At 48.7% G+C, this 27,936-nt stretch overlaps 2 protein-coding genes across 5 annotated transcripts; one reads left to right on the forward strand and one right to left on the reverse strand.

The window, feature by feature from the left end:
• The first annotated feature begins 281 nt into the window (after positions 1 to 281).
• Positions 282 to 27,706, forward strand: GAS2L2 (growth arrest specific 2 like 2). Of its 4 annotated transcripts, none has more exons than XM_030536979.1 (8): positions 282 to 316; positions 14,969 to 15,085; positions 15,169 to 15,545; positions 18,287 to 18,525; positions 19,355 to 19,462; positions 21,737 to 21,833; positions 22,794 to 23,094; positions 24,038 to 27,706. In XM_030536979.1, exons 3-8 carry the CDS (start codon positions 15,188 to 15,190, stop codon positions 26,055 to 26,057), a joined length of 3,123 nt encoding a protein of 1,040 aa, XP_030392839.1. In that variant the 5' UTR covers positions 282 to 316; positions 14,969 to 15,085; positions 15,169 to 15,187; the 3' UTR covers positions 26,058 to 27,706. The 4 variants fall into 4 exon arrangements, with proteins under 4 accessions (XP_030392839.1, XP_030392838.1, XP_030392837.1 ...); XM_030536978.1 differs by lacking the exon at positions 282 to 316 and adding an exon at positions 8,019 to 8,254; XM_030536977.1 differs by lacking the exon at positions 282 to 316 and adding an exon at positions 14,473 to 14,656.
• On the reverse strand, positions 7,703 to 11,390 carry C17H17orf50 (chromosome 17 C17orf50 homolog). The gene is made up of 3 exons (XM_030536980.1): positions 11,148 to 11,390; positions 8,558 to 8,720; positions 7,703 to 7,771 (listed from the first exon to the last, which is right to left on the reverse strand). Exons 1-3 carry the CDS (start codon positions 11,388 to 11,390, stop codon positions 7,710 to 7,712), a joined length of 468 nt encoding a protein of 155 aa, XP_030392840.1. The 3' UTR covers positions 7,703 to 7,709.
• Positions 27,707 to 27,936: the final 230 nt, after the last annotated feature.

Below are 27,936 nucleotides of genomic sequence, written 5' to 3' on the forward strand. Positions count from 1 at the left end.
ACACAGGTCTATGAAAGGGCTGTGAAGGAATTTCTTCTTCAGATAAGGGGCTGGGAAGAGAGGCCAAGCATGTTAATCAGAAAGGATGGCAGCTCCCTGGACTTCAGGGAAATCAGACGTGGAATTGCTAATGAACGGGCATGTTCCTGGAGGCGGCACAGAAGCGCCTCATTTGATGAAGGACAAAGAGGATCTCACGCAGTGTTGGAATTAGGCCAAAGCTTGAACTATAGTTTGCTAATAGTTACATTCCCCGTCGCAGAGCACCCTCTACATCTAAGTGACTGAACTCGCCAACGCACCCTAATTCCATAAGGTAGGTGGGTATCACTTGACGCATTCTACAAACGGGGAAACAAGAGCACCCAAAGGTAAGGGGGCCTGACCAAGGCCACGCAGCAAGTCCGTGGCAGAACCGGGAGTAGAACCAAAACCCAAGCCCTGCGCTAACGACTGAACAATGCGGCCTCTTCTCCGGTCATGGGAGGTGCTTCGCGTGGCCGGAGACAAGATGTTGATGGTAAAGGGTGCTGACTGCAGCCCCAGTCAGAGGTGAGCCTGCCCCTTGCTGTATGTTTCAGGAGTTCTGATGATTTATTTGTATTATCTTAGCACCTGGGAGCCACCATCATGGACCACAACCCCTTTGTGCAAGGCGCTGTACAAACGCAAGGCACTGCCAGGCTCTTAACCGCTTCTATAAGGGCTGACACTTGGAGGAGGGGGGGGGTCGTTTGTGAAGGGGTTTTTCCTAGAACTAGATCTGTGACTGTATCTATGACCCTGTGCTCAGGCTCTGCCATTCACCTCCATGCAGGTCCCATTGTCTAGTGAGAAACGTGCTTATCCTTTTCCATAGATGGGCTCCAATTGAGTTAATGCAGGAGGTCCAATGAGTAGAACTCGCTGTTCCTCACCTGTCACTTGCTTTTACAGCCTGGACCAATTCCTTTGCCAGGGAGCGCTTCAGGGTGCTGGAATTCGAGCAAGATGGTGCTAGATAAACATCCAGGCTCAAGGCTGAATCGGATCTCACTAGCTGCTGAGCTATATAAGATCTTCTCTACATGGGGAAAATGTTTCAGAGCATGTTCTTCCACTATAACTAAAGCAGAATAACCACAGCCACATGCTTTGGTGATGCTGGTTTAAGGCACTTCCCTGTGAATCAGGCATCCACAAAGCACTGTGCTTTTCCAGATAACCATAAGAGTGGCCACACTGGGTCAGAACAAAGGTCCATCTAGCCCAGTGTCCTGTCTTCCGACAGTGGCCAATGCCAGGTGCCCCAGAGGGAATGAACAGAGCAGGGAATCATCAAGTGATCCATTCCATTGCCCTTTCCCAGCTTCTGGCAAACAGAGGCAAGGGACATCATCCCTGCCCATCCTGGCTAATAGCTATTGATGGACCTATTCTCCATGAATTTATCTAGTTCTTTTTTGAACCCTGTTATAGTCTTGGCCTTCACAACATCCTGTGGCAAGGAGTTCCACAGGCTGACTGGGTGTTGTGTGAAAAAATACTTCCTCTCGTTGGTTTTAAACCTGCTGCCTATTAATTTCATTTGGTGACCCCTAGTTCTTGTGTTATGAGACGGAGTAAATAACACTTCCTTATTTACTTTCTCCACACCAGTCATGATTTTCTAGACCTCTGTCATATCCCCCCTGTAGTCGTCTCTTTTCCAAGCTGAAAAGTCTCGGTCTTATTAATCTCTCCTCATACAGAAGCTGTTCCATACCCCTAATCATTTTTGTTGCCCTTTTCTGAACCTTTTCCAATTCCAATATAATTTTTTTGAGCTGGGGCAACCACATCTGCACGCAATATTCAAGATGTGGGTGTATCATGGATTTATACAGAGGCAACATGATATTTTCTGTTTTATTATCTATCCCTTTCTTAATGATTCCCAACATTGTTAACTTTTTTGACAGCTGCTGCACATTGAGTGGATGTTTTCAGAGAACTATCCACAATGACTCCCAGACCTCTTTCTTGCGTGGTAACAGCTAATTTAGACCCCATCATTTTATATGTATAGTTGGGATTATGTTTTCCAATGTGCATTACTTTGCACTTATCGACATTGAATTTCATCTACCATTTTGTTGCCCAGTCCCCCAGTTTTGTGAGAGCCTTTTGTAGCTCTTCGCAGTCTTCTTGGGACTTAACTATCTTGAGTAGTTTTGTATCATCTGCAAATTTTGCCACCTCACTGTTTACCCTTTTTCCAGATTATTTATGAATATGTTGAATAGGACTGGGCCCGGTTACAGACCAGACCGCTTTCTGGGAAGGCATCCCATGGTGCAATGGTCAGTCGTCAGGTTTAGTGCATTCTGGGATTGTTCTCATGGCAGCACGTTGTTTGCAGCTATACACATCCTTATTTGTAAAATCATCTCAAGAACAAGCATTGTGAAATGCCCCGAACAGTTGCTGAGGAATTAAGAGATTGCTGGGGGATGTGGTGGGGCTCTAATTCAGAGTATGTGACTCTGATGAAAGCAGGGTTTCCGGCAGTGCAGGATGAGCCACAAAAGACACAGCTGAGCTGTTTGGTCAGAATATGTTAAATCCCATTTTTCTACTCAGTGTCACAATAACTTCCTGGAGCTTAAAATGGAAATCTCTTCCCAAGCTGAAATATTTTTTCTCCATTGCATGTAATGATTTGTTGTTGTATGGTTATGCAAGAGTGCTGGGTTACACACCCTGCTTTGTTATCGTAGGGTTGCTCAGAAGCGCTGGGCTGCATGCTGACTGGTTTGTTATTGTTGGAGTGCAGGGCAGCACATGTTGATTTGTTATTGTAGGGCTACGCAAAAGCAGCAGGCTGGTTTGTTATTGTAGGGTTGCTCAGAAGCGCTGGGCTGCATGCTGACTGGTTTGTTATTGTTGGAGTGCAGGGCAGCACACGTTGATTTGTTATTGTAGGGCTACGCAAAAGCAGCAGGCTGGTTTGTTATTGTAGGGTTGATCCTGAGCAGTAAGTGGATCACATGAGCTGGGGAAGCAGACATGGAACGAGGAGGATTCTCCAACGCAGTCCAAGAAGTAGTAGGGAAAATAGAAGGAGCTGCTTCTCCTGACCTCCCTTGTGGGACAGGCCAGAAGAAATAGACCTAGGGCACCGGCTAATTAGCACTGCCCCAGCTGTCTATGCTGAGATCCTCCCATCTTAGCTTCTTGGGCTGGGTGTGATGGAGTTCCTACTTCATGTAATACGGCAAGGTCCAAGCCACGAGGCAGCCCTGTCTCGAATCCCGTTTTACAATGGGTCTTTTCTCCTCTGCGACCTTGCTTCTCAGAGTATGCCAGGCATGCAGCATTCCTAAGCCTGCGGGAATATTTGAGATTCTTGGGCCACTTGGACCTCCTTCCCCAATGTGGTGTTGGCCGGCAGAGTTCAATTCTGTGTCAAGTCACAAACTCCTCGTGCACTTGCTCTTGGGGGTGGGGTTACACTGATGCAGCCAAAATATGCGAGGCTAAATCTATGGCCCATAAAATGTCCATTCTCTCTCTCTCTCTCTCTCTCTCTCTCTCTCTGGAGGTTTTGAACAAATGATCCAAACTAGATGCTGTAATCCTGCAAGCCTTTGTTACGGGGAAGGAAAGCAAGTGTCTGGGGAACTATTCATGTTCTGGTGTTGCCAACTTTCACAGTTAATGGTGTTCTCCTGGAGCCATGTCTTTTATAGAAAAAGGTCAGAAGAAATTAAAAGAAATTAAGTGTCTTGTCCTTGTGATGGCAGAGAAAAGCTTAAAGAGATGAAGCAAGTGCATCCTAGAGGCTCAAACACCAGAAGGCAAACAAAGAGACAAAGGCCAGAAAGGAGGGGCTGGAGGGGGTTTCAGTTTGAAGCTGGCTGGGGACGAGGGGTGAGTGCAGATGGGGTTGTCTGGCTCGCTGGGCCCCAGAATGGACCTGGCTGACGGGTCCAGTTCTCTGTACCTACAAGCTCCGTGTTCCTGTCATAGACTCTAGGACTCTAGGACTGGAAGGGACCTTGAGAGGTCATCAAGTCCAGTCCCCTGCCCTCATGGCAGGACCAAATACTGTCTAGACCATCCCTGATAGACATTTATTTAACCTACTCTTAAATATCTCCAGAGATGGAGATTCCACAATCTCCCTAGGCAATTTCTTCCAGTGTTTAACCACCCTGACAGTTAGGAACTTTTTCCTAATGTCCAACCTAAATCTCCCTTGCTGCAGTTTAAGCCCATTGCTTCTTGTTCTATCCTTAGAGGCTAAGGTGAACAAGTTTTCTCCCTCCTCCTGATGACACCCTTTTAGATACCTGAAAACTGCTATCATGTCCCCTCTCAGTCTTCTCTTTTCCAAACTAAATAAACCCAATTCTTTTAGCCTTCCTTCATAGGTCATGTTCTCAAGACCTTTAATCATTCTTGTTGCTCTTCTCTGGACCCTCTCCAATTTCTCCACATCTTTCTTGAAATGCAGTGCCCAGAACTGGACTAGCTGGACAATACTCCAGCTGAGGCCTAACCAGCGCAGAGTAGAGCAGAAGAATGACTTGTGTCTTTTTACAACACACCTGTTAATGTATCCCAGAATCACATTTGCTTTTTTTGCAACAGTATCACACTGTTGACTCATATTTAGCTTGTGGTCCACTATGACCCCTATATCTCTTTCTGCCATACTCCTTCCTAGACAGTCTCTTCCCATTCTGTGTGTGTGAAACTGATTGTTCCTTCCTAAGTGGAGCACTTTGCATTTGTCTTTATTGAACTTCATCCAGTTTACCTCAGACCATTTCTCCAATTTGTCCAGATCATTTTAAATTTTGACCCTGTCCTCTAAAGCAGTTGCAATCCCTCCCAGTTTGGTATCGTCTGCAAACTTAATAAGCGTCCTTTCTATGCCAACATCTAAGTCGTTGATGAAGATATTGAACAGAGCCGGTCCCAAAACAGACCCCTGCGCAACCCCACTTGTTATACCTTTCCAGCAGGATTGGGAACCATTAATAACTACTCTCTGAGTACGGTTATCCAGCCAGTTATGCACCCACCTTATGGTAGCCCCATCTAAATTGTATTTGCCTAGTTTATTGATAAGGATATAATGCGAGACCATATCAAATGCCTTACTAAAGTCTAGGTATACCACATCCACCGCTTCTCTCTTATCCACAAGACTCGTTATCCTATCAAAGAAAGCTATCAGATTGGTTTGACACGATTTTTTCTTTACAAATCCATGCTGGCTATTCCCTATCACCTTACCACCTTCCGAGTGTTTGCAGATGATTTCTTTAATTACTTGCTCCATTATCTTCCCTGGCACAGAAGTTAAACGAACTGGTCTGTAGTTTCCTGGGTTGTTTTTATTTCCCTTTTTATAGATGGGCACTATATTTGCCCTTTTCCAGTCTTCTGGAATCTCTCCCGTCTCCCATGACTTTCCAAAGATAATAGCTAGAGGCTCAGATACCTCCTCTGTTAACTCCTTGAGTATTCTAGGATGCATTTCATCAGGCCCTGGTGACTTGCAGGCATCTAACTTTTCTAAGTGATTTTTAACTTGCTCTTTTTTTATTTTATCTTCTAAACCTACCCTCTTCCCATAAGCATTCACTTTGTTAGACATTCCTTCAGACTTCTCAGTGAAGACCGAAACAAAGAAGTCATTAAGCATCTCTGCCATTTCCAAGTTTCCTGTTACTGTTTCTCCCTCCTCACTGAGCAGTGGGCCTAACCTGTTCTTGGTCTTTGTCTTGCTTCTAATGTATTGATAAAAAGTCTTCTTGTTTCCCTTTATTCCCATAGCTAGTTTGAGCTCATTTTGTGCCTTTGCCTTTCTAATCTTGCCCCTGCATTCCTGTGTTGTTTGTGTTGTTTGTCATCTAATAAGCCTCTGTTTTACTGGCTGGCTCAGAGTCACCACTGGCTGTTAAATGGGGGTGCAGGACCTTGTGGCTTCCCCAGGACCCCGCCTGGGCAGACTCGCTGTGGGAAACGCATGGAGGGGCACATGCTTAATGCTCCAAGGAGAGACCCAGGAGGTGAAGCTGTGTGAGCATCTTGCCCTGAAGACAGTCTACTCCGAGGGAGAGGAGGCTCCCCAAAGTCCTGACTGGCTTTGTGGGGAGCAGTTCCAGAGCATCGCCTGGGGACTGCGTGACAATTGTTTCAATCCCTGAACACTGACAAAATAGCATCTTTCACAACAAGCACAAGGCCTATGCACTGCCCTATTTTGAGGGCTTAGCTGTGATTTAAGGGGTGTGTAGGCCTTCTCCACGGGCGAATTTCAGCCTCCCTGACCCGCTGATGAGTGGCTCTAATGAAGCTCCCCTCTCCAAGTTAGGGTGCTTCTATGCAAAGAATGTTCTGAAATCTTCCGCCAATGATCTGTCAGCAGTGCAGTGCTACCTGTGTTAGCAACGGTGGCCGAGCTATTGCCTGCCAGCACTGGTGTCAGCACTGTCTGGAACACCAACAGGCAACAAAGGCTATGCTCCCCTCCCTGCTAGCCCTGGGAGAGCTTGCATCAGCACTAGACTCATGGTGGGAGAATTTCAGCAGCTTCCCCGTATAGACATGACCCATGCTGGTGGCCGGTCAGTAGAAACGGGACTGATGAGGGGGAATTATCAGCGAGTGGCAGTTGAGGAGGTAACAATCACAGAAGACAGGCATGATTAAGCCCTGGAGCGAGATCCAAAGTCCACTGCAGCCAATGGAAAGACGCTTGTTCGGCTCCAAAGCTCTTTTCCATTCCCAGCGCTGACTGTGCAGGATGTCTGTATCTCCGGCCACTGTCAAATGCCTTCCTCTGCCAACAGACTCTGCCATAGCCTCTTGCAGCCCATTACTCTTAGGTGTAGCCCTTTTTATCACCTTAACTAATCCTTCTGCATCCTTGGGATTTTTTTAACATGCTTCCCGTCCAGGGACTGTCTCTGTCTCCGGTTGGAAAGTGCCTGTCACTTTTTTGGGTTGCTAATGCAATCTGTATAACACCCTTATTCTTATGTGTAGCACTCAGATGCCAGCATGGAAGAGGAGACGGTGGAAATATTGGTCTGAGGTGTGTAAGAAACCTTCTGTATTGTTTTTCTCTTCCATTGGTGGGGGGTGGGGGCGGGCAAGGGGAGAGCTGGTTGGGAAATGTTTGGGTTTGTTGGGAGGGTTTTTGGGTGGAAATTTTTGCCCTTTTATTTTATTTAAATTTTGACAAAAAGCCCCACACTGAAAAAATTCTCAATTTTTGGCAACCAAACCCCATAAACTTTTGGCTGAAAATGCTGCAAACCATTTTTTTTTTTACCATAGCCTGTAGAAATTAAAAATAAATAAATTGTTGGTTGGCCCCAAGTGTTCAGATTTTCATGTTTGCAGTGACACACTGAATTGTTTTGAGTAAAAACAGATGCTTTCTTGAGAAATTTTTGTTTAATTGAAAACCCCCCATTTTCCATGAAGGAAAAAGTCCCAATGGCTAATTTTCAACCAGTCCTATTGGAAAGTCTCTTATGTGCTGTGGAAGATCAGGGAGATGGTTCAGAGAAGAACCATGAGCACACAGGCCAGGTAGAGAAGTCGTCATGCAGGCAGCCCCTCACCTTCTTTTAGGAGCAAGAATACTGATGCCAATGCAGTCTCTGCCTGTCTGTGGTATCAGGCGATTTATGGGGGAATAAAGGAGAACGATTACAGTTGCCACTTCATTTTCTCTTTATTTCTTCATCTTCTTTTCCCCCTGGAGCGACAGCCAGGTTGATGGAATCTGGAATAAGGGACGATCACACGTTATGATTGCAGAGGGGCGGGGTTGGAAGGGTTTGACAGCCTGAATGATGAATGCTCTGACTTTCAATCACCTCTCGGTGTTTAATTGTCAGTGGTCTAGTGGCCTCTCACTTTCTCATAATATCCCATCTCCTTTTGCCTCTGCTCTAGATGCTGCTCCCTGCCACAGGGCAGGTGCCAACCCCCAGCCAGCTGCACCAGCTTGGGAATCTACTGTGGCCCTAACCCTGTGCAATGCTGGCATCAGCTGTGTGTCCTCGGTGCTGATGTTACGCCCCATGCAGGCTGAGCTTCCAACCAGCACTGGAGCTGGAGAGGTGGCTAGCGAGGGCTTTACCGTTTGAGGGATGCCATGATTCTGGGAAGAGCTCTACTGCAGGAGGAAGCCAACCGGCTGGAAGAGTGCAGGGCTCTGGGAGCAGGAAGAGACAGGCTGGTTTGGAGGCAGCCCCAGAGAAGGGTATGCAATTCATACTGAGTTTCTCGGATTCTGCACATGGAGGCTGGCATGGGTTCCACTCCTTAGCAAGAGGAAGGGGAGAATGGGGGCAAAGGGACGGGAAGTGGGGAGTGCAGGAGAGGGGGATCTGCTTTGAGATGGGGGTGAAGGGGAAGCACAAGGATCCTCTGCACAAGGCTCTGACATACCTAAGGCTGGCCCCGCCCGGTGCCATGCCTGCGGCACAAGAGACAGGTTGGAGCCCATGCACCTGGTGGTTCACAACTGTCAAATCCCAGCCTCTCGGCTGTTTGTTGAACCCACCTGCGCTCAGAATGGGGCTGATGAGGCCCGAGCCCCTGCCCACTGGCTCCTCCTTGCCATGGCCCAGGATGCAGTGCTCTATGAAACCCGGGTTGTAGTGCAGCCCCTCACACTTCCTGCAGAACAGGATCTCGCACTCGGAGCATGTGTTGCCTGGGGGCCTCTTCTTGTCCAGCAGGCAACAGATGGGCTCCTGCGGAGAGCTCTTCCTAGGAAGGAAAAGGGAGATGAGAGGAAGTCATCATGGCTTCTGCTCTGTGGCAAGTCTCTTTCCCCAGCCCTGTGGGATGACACTGATTATAGCAGCAGACAATGTGTTTCTTGTGTGGCAAGTTTAGGAGATGTCAATTTCAAGGTGATGAAATGACAGGTGTTTAAATGGCTGGCTAGTTTTCGGATGACTAATCACATTCATTATGCAAGCTAAGAAAATAAAACATCAAATCTCCTACTTCAGGGGTGACAGCTGCTGACCTACAAGACTAAGGAAGAAATGTCTCCTTTGGACAGCATGGTCCAGATGATCACCTTCCTTTGAAGCAGCCGGTAGTGGACACTTGGGGACAGGGACTAGATTAGGTGGAGATAGATCAATCCAGCAGAAAAGCAGAGCTATCTGGGACAGGGATCTGGCAATTCTCATGTTCCTAGGTTAGGTTTCTGAACCCACATTTTGACCTGCTTGCTAAATTCTTACCCTCTGAACCAAGCTCCTGCTCTGATGTTAAGAAACAGATGCCTTCAGAACAAGCCTCGCCAGCCCAACAGCTAACCCTGTCTGCTGATGAAGGAATGCCATTGATAAGCTGGGAAGGAGGTCCTACCCATCCTTTCTCCTCAGGAAGAATTGTGTCTGGAGGGGCATAGGAGTAACTGGGGGACAAACTAGGGGACTGGCTTTGGTACATAGATTCAAAGGCCAAAAGGGGCCATTGTGATCACCTAGTCTGACCTCCTGTATGACACAGGCCAGAGAGCTGCCCAAAATAATTCCTAGAGCAGAGCTTTCAGAAAACCATCCCCTCTCGATTTAAAAATTGTCAGTGATGGAGAATCCACCAGGAGGACCCTTGTTAAATTGTTCCAGTGATAAATTACCCTCACTGTATAGCTTCAACTTCCAGCCATGTCAGACCTTTCTCTGCTACACTGAAGAGCCCACTATTAAATATCAGCTCCCCAAGTAGCTACTAATAGACCGGAATCAAGTCTTTCCTTAACTTTCTCTTTGCTATGCTAAATAGATTGAGCTCTTTGAGCCTATCACTGTAGGGCATGTTTGCTCATCCTTTCATCATTCTCGTGGCTCTTCTCTGAACCATCTCCAACTTATCAACATCCTTCCTGAATTGTGGCCACCAGAACTGGACACGGTATTCCAGCAGCCGTCGCGCCAGTGCCAGTTTGGAATCCAGCTCGGACTTGGTTTTCTGTGCACTGATTCTTTCTGCTGACATTTTGGGAGGCAGAAATGAAGCAGCAGATTCCAGAGGAGATCCACAGAGGGAGACTTTTCTTTTGTTCTTTCTTGATTTGTTGTTTCCTTTAAGATAACTAATTCAGGCTGAAAGTATAGTGTTGCTCTTTATATACGTTAGTACACACATAACACTGGAAGGCTTTAGGGATCAGTATTGAGGTAACTAGAGGTTGCCTGTTTCATCTCTAGGTCACCATTTTCAATCCAGTCCACGCTAGCAGTGATTGAAAGTCATTACCCATGTAATAGTCATGATATTGTCTAAATGAAATGAGTTATTGCCAGTCTCAGGCCCACTTGTAGTGGATAATTGTCCATTACATGAAAACTATCACCCCGGTATTCCAAAGTAACAACAGTTCAACACCATTTTTCTGCCCAAAATTTCTTTGTCAAAAAATGCAGATTTGGGACAGTCAAACCATTTTATGAATTTGGGTTACATTTGTCAAATTGTTTCAATTAAAAAAAGAAAAGAAAAAAAGGGAGAAAAATTCCCCCCAAATCAAAACATTTTATTTTGACATTTTTGAGCTAGAACAGTTAGATTTTTTTAATGCAAAATGCCTTTTAAAAAACATTTTACTGCAATTTTATTTTTAACAAGTTCTTTTTAAAAAGCCCCAACATGAAATGAAACTACTTTTTTGGGTTGCCCTGAAACAAACTGGTTTCCAGTGTTTTGGTTCAGCCACTGAACTGAAAAATCAGTTCTTTGCAGAGCTCTAGTTCATCCACACAGAGCTCCCTATTGTTTCAGAGAACAGGCATTGATAATGCTCTGTGCCAGTGGAGAGGCCAAGGATGGAGTAGGTCATGCAAACAATTCCTCTAGACCAGCCTGGCCACAACTGATGGCCCAGTGGGTGAGACGCTTCCACTGGTAACTGCACATGAGCTGGAGACAAGAGGGCTTCAGCCTCCAAGGAATTTAGAAATTAGGAAGAAAATGGTGGCAGATTGGAGTGACCTTCGGGTTCACTAGAGGACTTGGAGGACACCTCCCACGCTGTCATGCCATTGTAGTAACATCCCCCATACCATAGGTGTGAGGCCTTCACACCTATGGTATGGAGGATGTTGCCGCCAGATAGTCACCCTCTGCAGAGCGTACCTGTCTGCCAGCGTGGTCAACCCGGAGAAGAGGGAGAAAGGCGAGAGCCAGCCCCAGAACCAGTTCTGCTCTGCATTGTTCAGCTCTTGGACCTGCTCTGTGCTTGACGTCTGAGGAGAAAGGGGGGAGTAGGAGACTATGCTCTCTTTCTCTGTGTCCTCTTCTACCACTTTCAGCTCTTCAGCCTCCTCCTCTGCCATCTCCTTCTCCTCCTCCTCTTCTTTTCTCCACCAAGACATGGTATGCTATCAAAATGTTGGGGGAGGGGAAAACAGCAGCATAAAATGAAGTTGGGGCCAAGGCTCCTGGTATGTTTATATCCTTTACCTGCTGCTATGACCAGGGACCCTGCTGACAGCCAAGGCCCTCTCTTGCCTGACTCATGTGATGGTCATTCTCTGGGTTGACCATGTAGCCAAAGGTCTCTGGGCACTTATGTGAAACCACAGAACAAAATTGCCTTTTGCCTCCATAGCACGCGGGGTGCTTTGGCTGGTGGTTGCTGGATCCAGATGCCTTGGGACTGGGCATTACCAGTGAGAAGCCCCCAGCTCTGGACTCAGTTATCTGGTCCCACAGCCTGTTGCCTTCCAAAGCATGATGTGGGGCTCATCTCCTCTCTCAAGCTGTAACCAGCTGTGCTAGGCCATAGTTAATGGTGGATGTGGTTTGGGGAGGGGACCTGTTGTGTCTATAAGCTTTGAAGTAAAATCCTTGCAATGCTTTCTAAGCCATCAAACAAACCACTGTGGGGGAGTTTGTCATTGGCTGATTGGTCTTTGCATAATGTTACGTGGTATTGCCCAGCACCAGGGACAATGCAACAAATCACATTAACACATATGTGTGTGCCACCAAAATCCAGCCACGCTCCACCTCTGCTGCTCAAGCCGTGTGGGTCTGGACTTGGTGGGTCTTATCAGGGCTCCACCCACCTTGCTCTAGTCTGAGTGAGCGGCATGCCAATCTCAGAATACTGCCTGGAGATGGCCAGTCAACGCAGGGAGCAATGAGTGATCAAACCGTTGCCTGGAGCCGCCCCCTTCCTTCCAGCAGTGAGGAATTGGCCCTCCTCTGCAAGCACGAGGCAATGCCACACTCCCAGAGGGAGCACTGAACTTCGGAATGGTGCGAAATCATTTCTTGCAGCATTTGCCTTGTGTCAATGCAGCTAGAGTGCCGGTAACTATGAGACGCCCCAGATAAAGCCCGATACAGTTCAGTCTTTGAAACCAAACTCATGCGGGAACCATTGCTGAGCCCGGGGGCAGTGTGACAGCGTCCTGCATACTAAGATCACTGCCAGTGCACAGATCCAAGAGGAATGGAGCATGGGATTGTATGAGGCATTAAGGGGACCAGCCACAGTGATCCAAGAAACGGCTTTCAACCCTGTGCTCCTATGAAATCCATGATGGCTGGAGCCAAGGCAGCCCATGCGTCTGCTGGGTCTCTCCATCTGATCTCCCTGCCATCAAGCAGCCCAGGGAGTCCAAGTTAAGGTAATACACTCCCAGGGGAATATAAAATATTTTTTCCCAATATTGGGCAGGGTTAGGGAATTAGACAGAGTCTGTTGCTGGGTTTTAAATAAGATCACAAAAGACCTGCCCTCCTTGTCTGGGCCCTTGTCATATTACACCAGGATGATGGAGGGGTGGAAGGGACCTCGAGAAGTCACCTAATCTAGCCCCCTATGCTGAGGCAGGATTAAGTATCACAAGCCCCCAGCTGTCCTCCTGCTCACTCAGCTTTAACATTTTTAATTCCTCCTGTAGATTAACTTTCAAGGGATTTCAGGAGAAAGCCTCTTAGCCGAGTCTCACCTGCCAAGGCCTCCCTGCCACTCGCTGCGAAGCCACTGTCAGCTCCCTAGCTGCCAGCCACTGGGTCGTGGCTCATTGTGACACCTGTGGGTTCTCCAGGCAGGTTCTACACATGGGCCAGTGGAAGGGAGTGCCCTGGTGGGTCATCCCATGCTGTGTCATTGGGCATGAGGGCCCAGCTTTGCAGAAGGTCTAACCTTAAGGGCCTGGCCTTGCTTCTTTTGAAACCAGCGAGAGTGGATTTCAGTGGGAGCAGCAGGCCAAGAATATCTGTCCACCCACCTGTGCATACTCCCAGCTCTCTTTGTCCCTGCTGGGATCCGTTCTACCTCCCATAGCTCCCACTGAAGAACCTCTCGTTGATATAATCTCTAACCACACCCTATAGCAGCGTTCCCTCCTCTCCTCTGGTTCTGTGACCCCTCTCCCCCTCCCTCCCTCCCTATGGTGTGACCACATATTTCTTCGGGCCCCAGTCAGGGAAATGTAGTTCATTTACTTGGACGGGCCTCATCAATATATCTGCATCCTCTCCTCAGCTCTTCTCTTTGAATGTCCACTGACACACGCGCTCCACAGGAGGGTGGGGTAGCGCTGGCCCCATGTGTTTTGCTGCTGCCCAGGAATCATTCATGTAAACCTCTAGAGAGGTGCCCGGTTTCATCCGGGCACTTAGGAGCTCATTGGTACAGGGACCAGACTGGTGCAGGGAATGACGTGGGCTACCACATTTGCAGCATTTCTGTTCAGAGAGGCATAAGGTGTGGCAAGACGTGGCTGCACTTGGGGTCTGATGGTGACATGGCTACTCTGCCAGCGCAGCCTCACTCTGGGCACATATCCTCAGCTGGTGTGAATGAACCATGGCTCTAGTGGACATGTTTTGATTTACACCCCAGCTGATGCTCTGGCACTCTGGTTTTCATTTTAACCTCAGTTATGGCTATCCGCTTGGACTAACTTCAGCAGGGCTGCATGGGTGGAATGGGATTTGTCCTGGTGTGTTTAGCATTTCGAGCAGGAGACTGGGACTCCTGGGGATCTCTCACTGACTCGCTGTATGACCCTGACCAAACTGCTTCCCTCTCACAGTGCCTCAGTTTGCCAATCTGTAAAATGGGGAAGATGGGACTGACCTACAGTACTGCACAGAGGGTGTTGGGCAGGGAGGAGGAGGAACTGAGGATCGGTTCATTAATGGTTGTAAAGTGCTTTAAGATCCTTGGAGGAAACATGGCCCAGTGTCCTATGCTATTGCTGAACAGCTGGCCCAAACCAATGCTCCAGACTCAAATACTCCCAAAGTTTGGGGGAGTTCAGATTTGTATTAAAATCTCCTGGCTTGGGATGATTGTTGCTTAAAAAAAAAAAAAAAAAGAGGAACTAGGCACATTGGTTGGGAAAGCAGGAGCCTACGGGGTTAACAGGGAGTGTTTGTAGCAAGTCTCTGTCACCAAGGAGAAGAGAACAGCACTTGGGGAAAGGAAACAAAACACTGGGCTGTCCAGGAGGGGTGATTTCTCGTTTAAATCGACTCCCGCTCCAAGGAACCCCTGGGGGACGGAGAGAGGCTTCTGACATTCCTAGGGGGGGTAAGGGGCATGCAGCAGGAGCTCTGGGTGAAGGCAAAACGCCCCAGCTCCTTGTTGAAGAAAGAGGGAGAGCGTTCAGTAGGAAAGGTCAGTTCCCAGCATAGGAATGTGTGTCCACTTGCAATGGGGCGAGACTGCAGGCAGGTTCCCCCAGAGGGCTGGGGGAGCAAGGGCTCCGTGGGTGCAGGAATGAGGTGTGAGGACAGCACCTTCCGGTGGAGGGCTAGGAGGAGCCGAGCGTCTGCATGTGGGATGGATGGAGGAACTTGCTCTCCCTGAAGGAATGCAATTGCGATGGCTGGGGGATCTTACCCACGACTAGGGGACCAATGGAGCTTTGCCACCGGTGAACTTGCCGCTGCTCAGGAGGGGAGAAATATTGTGACTTTTTCCGCCTAGATCAGGAGTGTCCTTTGCACACTGCAATTTGGCAAGAGTCGTGGTGATGGGGGGCCCAGGGACAGGCCCATGAGAACCTGCTTTGGTGACGGAGACGTGGAAACTCACCATATCTGGGTAAGTCTGGAACCAAACCAAGGGGTTGATGGTTCAGTGTCCTGCATGGAAGTCTTCAATGCCCCTTTTCTGTCTCCCTTTAGCCCCGCGTCTCATGGCAAGATGGCTGGGATTCAGGGGGCCACGGTGCAGAGCATCCGGCCCTACAAGTCCAGCGAGCAGTATCTCTACGCCATGAAGGAGGACCTGGCCGAGTGGCTCAAGGAGCTCTATGACTTGGACATCAACATTGGGTCCCTCCTGGAGGTGCTGGAGACGGGCTCCTTGCTGTGCTACCATGCCAACAACATCACCCACGTGGCCAGAGAGTTCTCCCGGGACTATCCGGGCCTGGCCCACAAGCTCCAGCTGCCCAGATATGGGGTGACTTGTAATGACTCTGCCCAGCCAGGGACCTTCCAGGCCAGGGATAACGTGTCTAACTTCATCCAGTGGTGCAGGAAGGAGATGGATATTAAAGGTAAACAGGATTCTGATCTTTCCCTCCAGTTTCTTTCATTTCTCTTTATTTCCTGCTCCCTCACCCCATGGCAATGATTTTTTTTTCATATTATTTATTTGTCTTGCTTTGGTGCCTAGGACCAGGCACCAGGACCCCCTTGTGCTGGGCGTTGTGCGTTATTTATTAGGTGTATTAAGGTAGCCTGCAGGAGCCCCAGCCATAGACCAGACCCTGCTATGCCTGATGTGTACAAACACAGAACAAAAAGATGGCTCTTGCCCCCCCCAAAAGCTGACAGTCTAATATACTTTGCACTTTCCTAAAGCCTTCTCACTGAGGATCTCAAAGCACTGGGCAAACATTCACTTAGCCCTGCCACCCCCATCTTTATCCTTGATTTATAGACAGGAAAAACTGGAGGGAAGTCGCTTGCTCAAGGTCACAAAGTGGTCCAGTTAGGGAGGCCCCAGGTGTCCTGACCCATCCTGAGCCTTGATCACAAGAGCTTTCTTCCTCCCTTCTCATTAAACTTTGCCCAAACTGAGTAGCTGTCTGAGGATTCAGCTCTGAGATGAATCACAGAATCACAGAATCTCAGGGTTGGAAGGGAGCTCAGGAGGCATCTAGGCCAACCCCCTGCTCAAAGCAGGACCAACCCCAACTAAATCATCCCAGCCAGGGCTTTGTCAAGCTGGGCCTTAAAAACCTCTAAGGAAGGAGATTCCACCACCTCCCTAGGGAACCCATTCCAGTGCTTCACCACCCTCCTAGTGAAAGCATCTTAAGGGAGGGCATGTTGTCTAGTATTGTCCTAAGGCACTGGCCTGGATTCTGTTCCTGACTCTGCCACTGAGCAGCCACATGAGCTCGAGCAATTCAGTTCATCTCTTTGGGTTTCACTTCCCCATCTGCAAAGGGGGCTGATATCCTTTGTTTTGCCCACCTTCTTGTGTGTCTTGTCTATTTCGTTTGTCAGTGCCTTGGGGCAGGGCTGGTCTCTCGCTGTGTGTATGTGCAGCACCCAGTGCAAAGGGGCTCCACTCTCAACTGGGGCCTCCAGGTGCTACCACAATACAAATAATGAATAACAATAACAACAACGCCTTGGGAGTCGGGGCGCTTTTCCCACCCCCTAAAAAGAGAATTGCAAATCTGATTTAAAGTTAGCACTGGCAACCCTACAATAACAACAAACTGCAGTAGGGATGGGAGTTGGCAAAGGGACGTAAGAGCGCTGTGTGTCAGAGGCGACCAGTAGGTTGGATTTATTTGCATTGCTCCTTGAACATCATCTTTGGCAGCCTGCGCTAGAGCCCAGTGCAGCAGTGGCCGTGAATGTCTTTAACACAGCACTGCCTTTCTGTAGTTCCTTATTTCCCCTCAGATCGCACTGGCAGCTAGGGTCAGGGAGGGAGGGTGCTCTAGCAGCGTGTGAATCTCTGCCTCATTGACTGGCTGAGGTTGTGCCCACGTGGTGGTTTTAGTTTCTTGGTCAAACTGGCAGCATTTCTGCTGGCTACGGCTGGGGTAATCCAGGCCTTGGTTCTCTTACACAGAACCCGGCCTCTGGTCCTCCGGTCCTTGAACAGCTGAAGTCAGGGGGAGCCCAGATTCTGTTTAACCTTTCCCCAGCCAAAGCAGTGTCTGGGCTCAAGACCTCAATTTATCACATTAGTGTCCATTTCCAGAAAGGAGCTGAGCATGCTAGTGATTCATAGATCAGGAGGCCAGTAGGGACCATTAGATCATTCTAGTCTGACCTCCTGTATAACCCAGGCCAGAGACCTTCTCCCAGTTACTCCTGAGTTGAGCCCAGTGGTTGGTGTTTGGTCCAAGCACCTCTTCCAGAAAGGCCTTATTTGGAGATGTCAAGAGATTGAGAATCCACCCCTTCTCTTGGGAATTAGCGCCTATGGTTAATCACCCTCCCTATTCAAAATTGTGCTTTATTTCTAGCTTGAATTTGTCTGACTACCAGCCAATTGCATCTGAAGAAGTGGGTTTTTTACCCACAAAAGCTTATGCCCAAATAAATCTGTTGGTCTTTAAGGTGCCACCAGACTCCTTGTTGTTTTTACCAGCCATTGGCTTTTATTCTACTTTTCTCCCTTAGATGAAATTAAAGAGTCAGCATTGTCTCCCCACAGAGATACTTATAACCATGCTTGAGTCACCTCTAGGTCTTCCTTTTGCTACACTAAGCAGAGTGAGGTCCTTCACTCTCCCACTGTAAGGTGGGGCTGAATGCCCACTTGCCTGGCATCTCATAGCAGGATATTTATACCTAAAGAACCCCTGGTGTATGTTCATGCAAGGATACTGACACCTCATATGTACCTACACATTTGCTTGGCATATCAAGAATGTTCCATGCAAGCATCCCTTCACTTGGCCTTTCAGGGCAGGGCATATCCAATATGTGTCCCACCACTTACTGTACCCCCTTAGGCCTGAAGAGGTTAAACACCGAGGGTAAATCTGCACCCATGTCTGCACAGTCAGCTCCCTGGCTCTCACTCATACTGTCTCACCACACCAGGCCTTGCTTAGCTCTTCCTGCGTCAGACAGTCCCTGTTGCAGAGATCTGTGGCCATGTGATTGAACACACATCATTACATACATGCTGCATCAGTGGGACAATTCACTATCCCTGCCAGAGCAGCGCTGCTGCTCTCACTAGCTCTGCCCTTGTCTCTCATTCCTTCTCTCCATCCTTCCCTTCCTTCTTCCCATGTTTTGCTCGTTCGCTGTGCCCCAGAGGTGCTTATGTTTGAGACAGAGGACCTGGTACTGAGGAAGAACGAAAAGAACTTTGTGCTGTGCCTGCTGGAGGTGGCCCGCCGGGCCTCTCGCTTCGGGATGAGTGCTCCCACCCTGATCCAAATGGAGGAGGAGATTGAGGAGGAGATCCGAGAGGAGATGGACCTCCCCCCTGAGGATACCCCACTTCCCAAGCCCCAGAGGAAGCCTTGTGACTTCAAGAATCTGGACCAGATGGTAAGGGAGAGGGGACACTGTAAGGCACCAGCAGGCACTGGAGGTCTGAGTTCTCTGATACTCATTGTTCTGTCCAGATATGAACTTCAGGAAGACATGACTGGGGGCCTATCTCAATGTTGCGGGAGGTCCTCTGTATATGCAGTCTACTTTGGGACCTTTCAGGGAGGAAGATGCTACCTGAATGTGAGAGATTTTTCTTCTCCATTCAGTGCACTTGGTATTTAAAATCCGACAGAGTTAGCAGGAGTTCTGCGCCTCTGTTTCCAGCCGGTCAGACTCCCTGGTGGTTAGTGGCACTAACTGGGGTTAGAAGATAATAAGGGTGAAATTACTGAATGGAATAGGGCAAAGGGCACTGGTTTCTTCAGTCATCAGCTGGCCCCAGTTAGAACTCCAAAGGCCCAGATTAGCATGGCTTCAACTTCCTGGATCTCGACATCGAGCGCTAGGTGATCCTGACCTTGTTAGAGGTTCAAGAATGTTCAGTTAATTTCCTCCCTGACCTCTGTTGATTTTTTTTTTTATTTTGTGGTGGCTTCTGTGCTTCCAGTTTCCAAATACAGCCAGGGCCAGAAGCCTGTTTTTCAGGGCCCAATCACAAGAAGACAGCAGCAGAAATCTTTTCATGTGGGATTTCCAGGCTGTTTTTACAGGATCGAGTGGCATTGATGAGATTAGGATAAGCCCTGGCACCCAGTCTCTCTGACGGAGAATAGGCCCAAGGAGCCTAGCACGCCCCTCCCCAAGGCTACAATGGTATCCAGGATGCACAGGGAGTAGCACTTTCCTCATGTTGACCATGAATGGTTTGCCTTGGACTCTGCAGGTCCAGCACCTGGTGAGCCGGTGCACGTGCCCAGTCCAGTTCTCCATGATCAAGGTGTCTGAAGGAAAATACCGTGTGGGCGATTCCAACACACTTATTTTTGTCAGAGTAAGTCCAGGAGGGTGTGCTTTCCACGCGCTGTTATGTTGGTCTATATAATAATACCAGGAATCTAATCTACTCTGGGGGTAGGAGGGGCACCTGCACTGCTGCTACCACCTGGGGCTGGGATGGTGGATCTTTGGGGTGGGACTCACCAAACACAAGCTCTTCACCTCTGGTTCTGTCTGGTCCCATCCCAAAAGATGGCATGTGTCAATATGGCGAGCGAGGCTGCCAGAGTCACAGTAACAGCATCGTGACCGTTAGCAAGGCAGAGATTTCATAACATGGTGCGTTAGCACACCGCAAAACGCATTCAGGGAAAGTGGCTGAATGGCAGCGAGGATTAGTAACGGGATCTGCATGTCTTCACCTTAAGAAGGATGGGAGAGCTCACTGGGGACCTAACACTGAAGCCCTCTGATGTCACTCCGTTCCCTAGTGGGACGGGGGACGACGTCTCAAAACTCCACTGCTCCAGCCAGCCTGTTGGTTGGACTGGCTGGGCCATGGAAAGTGAGTTCCCCTTTCTCCGTAGAAGTGCTCTTTCTGGGTCTGAGCTGAATGGGGCTGCATGAGGGAAGCTCCCCTTGATGCTGTCAGTGCCATACCAGCTGTCCAGTGGATGAGTACAGGGCTCCAGTCTCCAGAGCTGTCAGTCTGGTGCCTTTCACCAGCACTGCATTCACTGTAGGGGGAAACATGGGCTGCACGTAGGGTTGTCCCTCCCATCTCCATCCCCCTCTGTATTCTGTTCAGTGGGTATCTTTCAGGTCTCTAAGCCCCTTCATTAACTTTCCTGGCTGATAGCCTTGGTTTGGAAAAGAGAAGACTGAGAGGGGACATGATAGCAGTTTTCAGGTATCTAAAAGGGTGTCATAAGGAGGAGGGAGAAAACTTGTTCACCTTAGCCTCGAAGGATAGAACAAGAAGCAATGGGCTTAAACTGCAGCAAGGGAGGTTTAGGTTGGACATTAGGAAAAAGTTCCTAACTGTCAGGGTAGTTAAACACTGGAATAAACTGCCTAGGGAGGTTGTGGAATCTCCATCTCTGGGGATATTTAAGAGTAGGTTACAGAAATGTCTATCAGGGATGGTCTAGACAGTATTTGGTCCTGCCATGAGAGCAGAGGACTGGATTCGATGACCTCTTGAGGACCCTTCCAGTCCTAGAATCTACGAATCTATAAATCAGTGATTTCAGTGAAAGTCATGTGCCCTGCAGGTTATGATTGACTGGAGAGGACCCTTGAATTTTCTTCTCTTTGTGGGGGTGGCCACCCATATTAACCCTGAAACCCCTCTCCTGCCGTCAGAGATGCCATCATGGTCTGACCTGCATGTACATCTCTCAATTATCTGAATAATCACTGGGTCCCTGAGGCATCCTGCTGTAGTAAGACATGGTAGTAGCAAGCTCTGTATTGTGTTGTGTGTGAGAACCTGCATCTTTTCCATGGCAGGAGGCATATGCTACTATACTCCAGGCTGCAGGTCCTCCACCCCTTCCGGTTCATCTGAGTGTATTCAAATCCCCTTTGGACTACATGATTTTTTTACACATTGTTCACATGTAGCCGGGTAAGAGCGGACATGCAGGTGTGTGCATGCACATGTATGCAACCATATGCGTGGCTAAGTATGCATGCATGGGCAGGCATGTAAACCAAATGTGCGCATGTGTTTGCATGCATATATTGTAGTGTACGAGGTAAACGCTGCTCCTGAGATGGGCTGAGCAATGAAGTCAGTGGAAGACTAGGATATTCTGCACCAATCAGGGTCAGTCCATAGCGTTGGGATTTCCAGAAGAACGAGCACTGGCTGTGCTGTATTAACACAACAGGTGCTGAGCTCTTTGGAAAATCTGGGGCACCAAGACCTGCAAAATCTGGCCCTGATCTCTTTGGAAAACCTGGCCACACATCTGTTTGAGGATGTTATCTCTTAGCTGGCCCACAGAGAATATGAGGTTCTCCATTCATTCAAGGGGTAGAGGCTGTTTTGGAAGACGAAGGTCCTGGGTTCTCTCCCCACCTATGACCATGAAAACCACTGTATACTGTGGCATCTGGAAGTATTATTATACGCATCACATATATGTGTGCATGTAACCCTGTGTGCACCCACAGTCATGTGCATGTGAAATACTGTATATACCTCACTGGAATAAAACCAACAGGATGGTGTCATCCATCTGTTGAGCTTTCACTCATTTGTAGCCCAGGACGCTGCAGACCCAGGTGAGCCCCTCGCTCATGGGTGCTCTGTTTGTTCCAGATCCTCCGGAATCATGTGATGGTGCGGGTTGGAGGTGGCTGGGACACGCTGGAACATTATCTGGATAAGCATGATCCCTGCCGGTGCACCTCGCTGTGTAAGTCTCCTTGTTCTGCTTCAGTCAGCAGGTTCCATGTGTGCAGCCTTGGAGAGGGCCCTATGGGGGGTGACCCTTCGCCTTGGATGAGGTTCAAATCTGGTGGGTGGGTGTTCCATGCCGTCATTAGGCTACAGGTCCTCGGTAGTAAAAGACTCTGTGGGTCACAGCGAAGAACAGCAAAGAAGCATAGACAGACAGAAGAAGTACATCCAATCTGAACAATTCCCTAGGCTCGCCCGTGGTTGCTGTGCTGGGTGGAAAGCAGTTCAGCCTTTATCTATTCTGACAGGGTCACATGAACTTTTTGGTAGGAGTCATTTCTTTCTGGGTTCTTGTAGCAGGAGGTAGATGACTCCTTACAGCATGGAGAAGGCTCCTGGGAAGCCATTTGTCTCACATAGCGCCACTAGAGGTCAGGCTAGCACTTCAGACGGGAGAGGGACCTACAACACCTCAGTCCTGCCTAGGGGTGTGTGTAGGAATTGCCCTTTGGGACTATTGTATTTAGGGTTGGGTTTTTTTTGTATATTTCACAAGGTTTTAAATGCCTCAGGAAACCAATTATGGTGACAGAATAATGTGAGATCGGATCTCACTGCATTTCAGCACCTGGATGGTAGAAATGTCATAAGACAATGAGATCTTGCTCTGTTCCGGCTAAATAAATTATTTCTGGAGGTTAAAGACCCATGTGAAATTCCTAGGTGTGCCACAGTGCCAACTTTCCATCCATTGTGAGTATTCACAAGGGATTTTCACCATGTGGCTTGGAGAGGACTGGCATCAATTCTGGTCTACCCCAGTCTCCATGGTGAGTTAGAACATGCACAGTTGAAGTAGAAGTGGTTGGTAATATCTGGCACTGCTTAGGTCTGGCACACCGGTACAGCTACCCCAAAAGGTTAATCCACCGGCGTGCGGTGACCAGAGATCCTGAATCCCTGAATCTCTTCACAGCTCACAAACAGGCTGTCAAGCTGACAAGCCCTCAAAGGCTGCAGGCAGTACAGGTGCAGCATGAGATCAAGGTCTGCCCGACACCCTGGACGGACAACCCAAAGAAGCCCCAGCCCACCCTGATCGTGAGCAGGTCCCAAAGCCCACTGCCCCCAGTGGAGTGGAGGACCTACACCCCACAGAGCTTCAGCGCCAGCCGGAAGCTTCGTTCATCTGCATCACCAGAGAGCACCACCAAAAAGGATTCCCGGCTCAGGCCCCCGCGGGAGCAGTCAGAACCCAGGAGGGTCCCTTCTGCCAGGTAATGAAAAGAAGTTTGTGAAAGGCCTTGGGCTTGGTTTCCCGGATGACTCCCACGGATGCTGTGCTGAGCAGTCGGTATAGTCCCTGACACAGTCACTCAAGAGCAGCTGGCATTGGACAAAGCTGGAGAATTACACAGTGAATGGTGCATTTTAGTGCTAGCCAGGCCTCTTTTGTGGTGCCTTCCAGGATTCCCAGTCCCCCCGTTGTTCCTGTTTGGTTCCCACCTCAAAGGAGCTGTTTCAAGCTTGAGCATAATTGGCCATGGCTCCCTTCAGTGCTCATCAGGGTCATCTCAGGATCAGCTGGAGGCAGTCACTTAACTGCTATAGGGTTTCTGCTCAAGTGAGGCCCCAGGACTGGCTTGAGGGTCATTGGCAGTGCTTGTGCGTGCTAGGAACAGCAAAGGGTACTGTAGGTCAGGATTGAGAGGCACTGGCAGAGCTGGAGGACAAGGCCCGGAACTGGAAGAGGTAGAGGGAAGGCTGTTTCCAGATGCGGGTGGATTATTGGCTGTCTGGGTGATGTCTCCGTGTTGATAGGGTGGGTGGTAGGTCAGGCTAAGGATGTGCTGGCAGAGCTGCCTGTACTAACTCTGACTTCAGGCAGCACACTCAACCCCTTGCTCTCAGCAGCACCAAAATGTAACTAGCTAAACCCCAATGCCTGTGTTTTTTAGTGGAGTTGATGACATTACGGGGCCCTGTTTTGCTGCCTTTGAGCTTGTCAGCACCTCCCGGGGTGGTGGCTTGCACTGGCCTTTGTGCCAGCTTGTGAGTGCCTCACAAGGCAAATGGTTATAGCTGCTAATGTGGGATGTATACGCCTTCCCCCTGCTCGTCAGCACAGAACCAGTTTCATGCCCAAAGCAATGCAGGTACCCGCCTCCCTCGGGCTAGAGGCGACTGACACACCGATCTGATGCTTTGTCTCTGTTATAGGGCAACAGAGCGGTCTGCTACTCCTTCACGGAGGCAGCTGTTTGCTGAAAAAAGATCTGCTACCCACCAGAACTCCTCCACCGAGAGCGGGAGGGATAAGCTGTGCGTTTCTATGTCCTCCCTGACATCGCAGCTGACTGGAAGCGAGGAGGATGGTTCTGTCGCCTCGGAAGCTCTCCCAGAGCCCCAGAGAGGGCGACAGACTAGTAGAATCCTTGGGATGAATCAGAAGGACCCAGCTAGGTTTGTGCAAGCCAGGTGTACAGAGTCCAGGCCACAGATGACAGTGCTAAAGGACAGGACTGCTCAGCCATCAAGGAGCGCCCAATATGGAGTAAAACCCTTTCCACAGGCTCACAAGCCTCAGGAATCAGGGGTCAAGACCTTTCCTGGGATGGTCCGTTCCTCCAGCCCAATGAAACCCCTTCACCTCTCCCCACAACGGGATTCCAAGGGAGCTGCACAGAGCCACAACGCTGCATGTGGCTGGGGGGATGCTGGGGTTGGGTGGCCATCCTCCCCAGTCAAACACATGGGCCAGACTCCAAAACAGGAAAGTAGCACTAAGATCCCAGTCAAAGCCAGCCCCACATTCAGCAGGCCCCCAACCCCTGTTCACAGCTACCAGGGGGAGCCTCACCTCCGAAATGGGTGGAAAGTCCCTGCCGGTGAAATGGCAAAAGCCCCAGCTCTCTCAAAGAGCAAAGTCGTGTCCAGGGCCGAGGCTGGCTCTCAGGAGCACAGACAATGCGATGGGGCAGTCAAGCCAGAGACATTGACGACCAACCTTCCCACTAGCCCAAAAGACAGACTTGGCCAGTCAGCTCCAGCAGAGAAGGACAAGGGTCCAAACACCAGACTGTTGCAGGAGGTAGAGCCAGGAAACACCAAAGACAGCAGCAGGAGTGGTGGAGATCCAATAGGCTGCACAGAGGAGAGGGAACGGGTGTATACACCTTTGCCCATCAACCCAGCCCAGGAGCAGGCACTGTACAGGAGCCTAGAAGATGAGATCTTATCCAACATAAAGGTTCTAGAGGCTGATTCTGACGAAAACCACTGCCCTGAGGGGAACCAGCTGGACGACTTCACTTTGGACTGCAGCACAGAGAGCGTCACCACCGCCAGTGATATAAGTGGGCTCAGGTCCTCCACTCCCTCCCTGTCTTCCTTTACAAGTGCCAGGCAGACCTTGCCATGTGGTGAGGGTGTGCCTCGGAGTGGAGTCTATGTGCCCAGTGGAAAGGCAAAATGGCACCCGGCTGGATTCCGCTATGGTGATGTGATCGACGAACTCTCCCAGGGGCACAAGACGCTCCTCCCAGTGGACATGGAGAACTGGATCACCAAGATCCCACCCAAGGGAGCTGTGAGGGTTTCCTCTCAGCCAAGTTCGCCTCTGGTGAATGGAAACCAGGTGAAAAAGAAGCTTCTGGAGCCAGAAGGGGCTTTGCTCCAGGTGAACGTGTCCAATGAAACCAAAGGCAACTGGTCAAGGAGGCAGCCATCTCACACAAGCCATGCAGGGTCTACTGCAGTCAGTAGAAATAGCAAAGCTCCTCAGGCAGCCTCTGATGCTTCCAAGGCATCTATCAATTCTCCAGCCTCTGCGGATCGCCTTGAAAAGTCCAAACTGCCTCAAGGTAAGCCCAAAAGGTCCCTGAAGAAGCCCGAAAGGGTGCCATCCATCTACAAGTTAAAGCTACGCCCCAAAATCCGCCCACGCAGGGACAACAGACCTGAGAAACGGCCATCCAAAATCCCTACTCCAGTGACCTATCGACAGGCACAGAAAGCGGCCAGCATCAAAGCCCAGGAGAAGGCCCACAGCTCAAAGCATCAGACCCAGCCAACTCAGGACAGCCTTGATAGCACAAGGCAGAACAGCACAGGAAATGCTGGGTCTGAGGAGGAAGCTTGGCTTTCAGAACACAGTGACTCCTCACAAGCTGGGAAGAAGACAGTCCTAGCAGATACCAAAGTGTGGCTCACAGAAGAAGATGAGGAATCCTGGGTCTGACGTCTTGCCTGCTGGCGTCAATTTTGCCTCCCAGTTGTCAGGGTTTGTAGCTATACAGGGAGTCACGTTCTCCTCCAACACCATTGGGGAAACGGAGTTAGAGAGGAGACTCTGGCCCAACAGATGCGAAGCCAGTGAACTGATGAAGTTGAAGTTCTCCCAAGTTCTCAGCTGAGTGGCTCAAAAAAGTGACCTGATCATTTGGGCCAAAGAAATTTGACATTTATTTTGAAGGATGAGAAGGCAGATTTTCAGAGAGGCCTTGACATGACCCTCAAAAACTGCAGGTACAATTTTGTGCTCTCTCCTGGGTTTGAACATGCACTAACACTTCAAAGTGGAAAATTGAGCCTGCAATTTGGCATGAGGCATCTTTTGAAAACTTGGTCCCAAGTCTGGAACTAAGAACAGAATTTAGAACAAAGGGCAGAAACTGCTAAACCAAGAAAAGCTCTATTAGTGTGGTACAATGAAAGCTAATTTTTTTTTTTACCAGCAGATGAAAATGTAAATACTTTTACTGTGAAAGTACTATCAGCAGGGGGAGATGCCAGTGATATGTGCGATCATTTTCTCCTTGCCCCTGAGACCCACCCCAAATCCATTGTAATATTTTTCTTTGACAGATGTACTTCCAAATTCCCCTCTCAGTTAATCTGGTGGAATTCCAGGGATGGTGTATTTGTGCAAATGAGAGGAGAATTTGGCCCATAAATTGCAAATACAGAGGCCAATTTAGGCCATGCAAAGAGGAGAAAGAGCATGGTCTCATTGTTTGAGTAGGACTATTGGGTTCAAATAATTAAAAACTCTCTGTGCCTCAGTTTCCCCATCTGTAAAATGGGGCCAATAATGCTTACCTCTTAAGGTGCCAAGAATTTTAGTGAATATTTGTAAAGCACTTTGAGATCCTCAGGTGAAAGGCACAAGAGGAAGGCAAAATATTATTATTACTGTCCTAGATCCGTGGGTGAATCTTGTATTGATCCCAGTGGGAATCCCAAGTGCACTTGTAAGGAAGTATAGAGCCCTGCTTTTGGAAATATTCCCCCAAGATTGCTCTGCCTTTTATATGCAATGGGCAACATGCCACCCTCATTCTGTTAACAAAATTCTTGTTGAATTCAAAGGGAGTTTTCTAAAACATTCGAAGTGGCATAGATCATGAATTGTGTCAAAGTCCCTAATCAGACCATTTCCCCCTTTTTCATGAAGTTACCGAGGCCAAACACTCAGCTGATGTAAATTTGATTTATGTCAGCTCAGGATCTGGACCATAGTTGCCTGCACGTATTTTAAGCTTGTCATTATTATTGTTAAACCAACAGCCATCAATGCATTTGAAATAGGAAATTACTTGAAATGACAAGAGTTGAAAGAAATATAATAATAGATTCAGATGTTGGGCTTGTTTTTAACCAACATGCCGGCGCTAGAGATGCCCTGTGATATCAGGACAGAGACCTATAGAGACCACCCATAGTGTCTTGATACCCATGAATGTTCTGTGTAATTTATGTGTGAATTGTCTTTTATTGTTATAACTCTTGGAAATAGTATTTGAGGTGATTATTAGTAATGCTGCTTGTTCCAGTTAGCCATTGTATTCCTAAACCTTTGATCACTGTATAACTCTGTGTTTGTGCGATAGAGACTCTGTTTCAACGGGGATATGCAAAGATTGATCCATTGATAGCAATGATGCCTATAACCCAGGTATGATATAGCTTACTAGGTGAACCCTTTGTTGCGCTTTACGTGGGATAAATTGTTTCCAAACAATCTATTTTTCCTTTGGGTCATTAGAAATCCCTAACTTTGGACCTATGGCTAGGTCTTCCAAGAGAGGATTAAATAAGAAACATGAGTTCATAAAGAC

Source organism: Gopherus evgoodei, chromosome 17 (genome assembly GCF_007399415.2).
Source record: "Gopherus evgoodei ecotype Sinaloan lineage chromosome 17, rGopEvg1_v1.p, whole genome shotgun sequence".
In the NCBI taxonomy this organism is placed as follows: Eukaryota; Metazoa; Chordata; order Testudines; family Testudinidae; genus Gopherus; species Gopherus evgoodei.

Bases quoted from the DNA above. Each gene is read 5' to 3' on its own strand.
- GAS2L2 (XM_030536976.1), top strand. From the start codon at position 15,131: ATGGAAGTCTTCAATGCCCCTTTTCTGTCTCCCTTTAGCCCCGCGTCT. The intron at 18,526-19,354 runs GTAAGGGAGAGG...TGGACTCTGCAG, and splicing joins TCAAGAATCTGGACCAGATG to GTCCAGCACCTGGTGAGCCG. The intron at 19,463-21,736 runs GTAAGTCCAGGA...TGTTTGTTCCAG, and splicing joins ACACACTTATTTTTGTCAGA to ATCCTCCGGAATCATGTGAT.
- C17H17orf50 (XM_030536980.1), bottom strand. From the start codon at position 11,390: ATGTCTTGGTGGAGAAAAGAAGAGGAGGAGGAGAAGGAGATGGCAGAG. The intron at 8,721-11,147 runs GCTCTGCAGAGG...CTGGACAAGAAG, and splicing joins CCACGCTGGCAGACAGGTAC to AGGCCCCCAGGCAACACATG. The intron at 7,772-8,557 runs GTGGGTTCAACA...CCCTTATTCCAG, and splicing joins CAGCCCCATTCTGAGCGCAG to ATTCCATCAACCTGGCTGTC.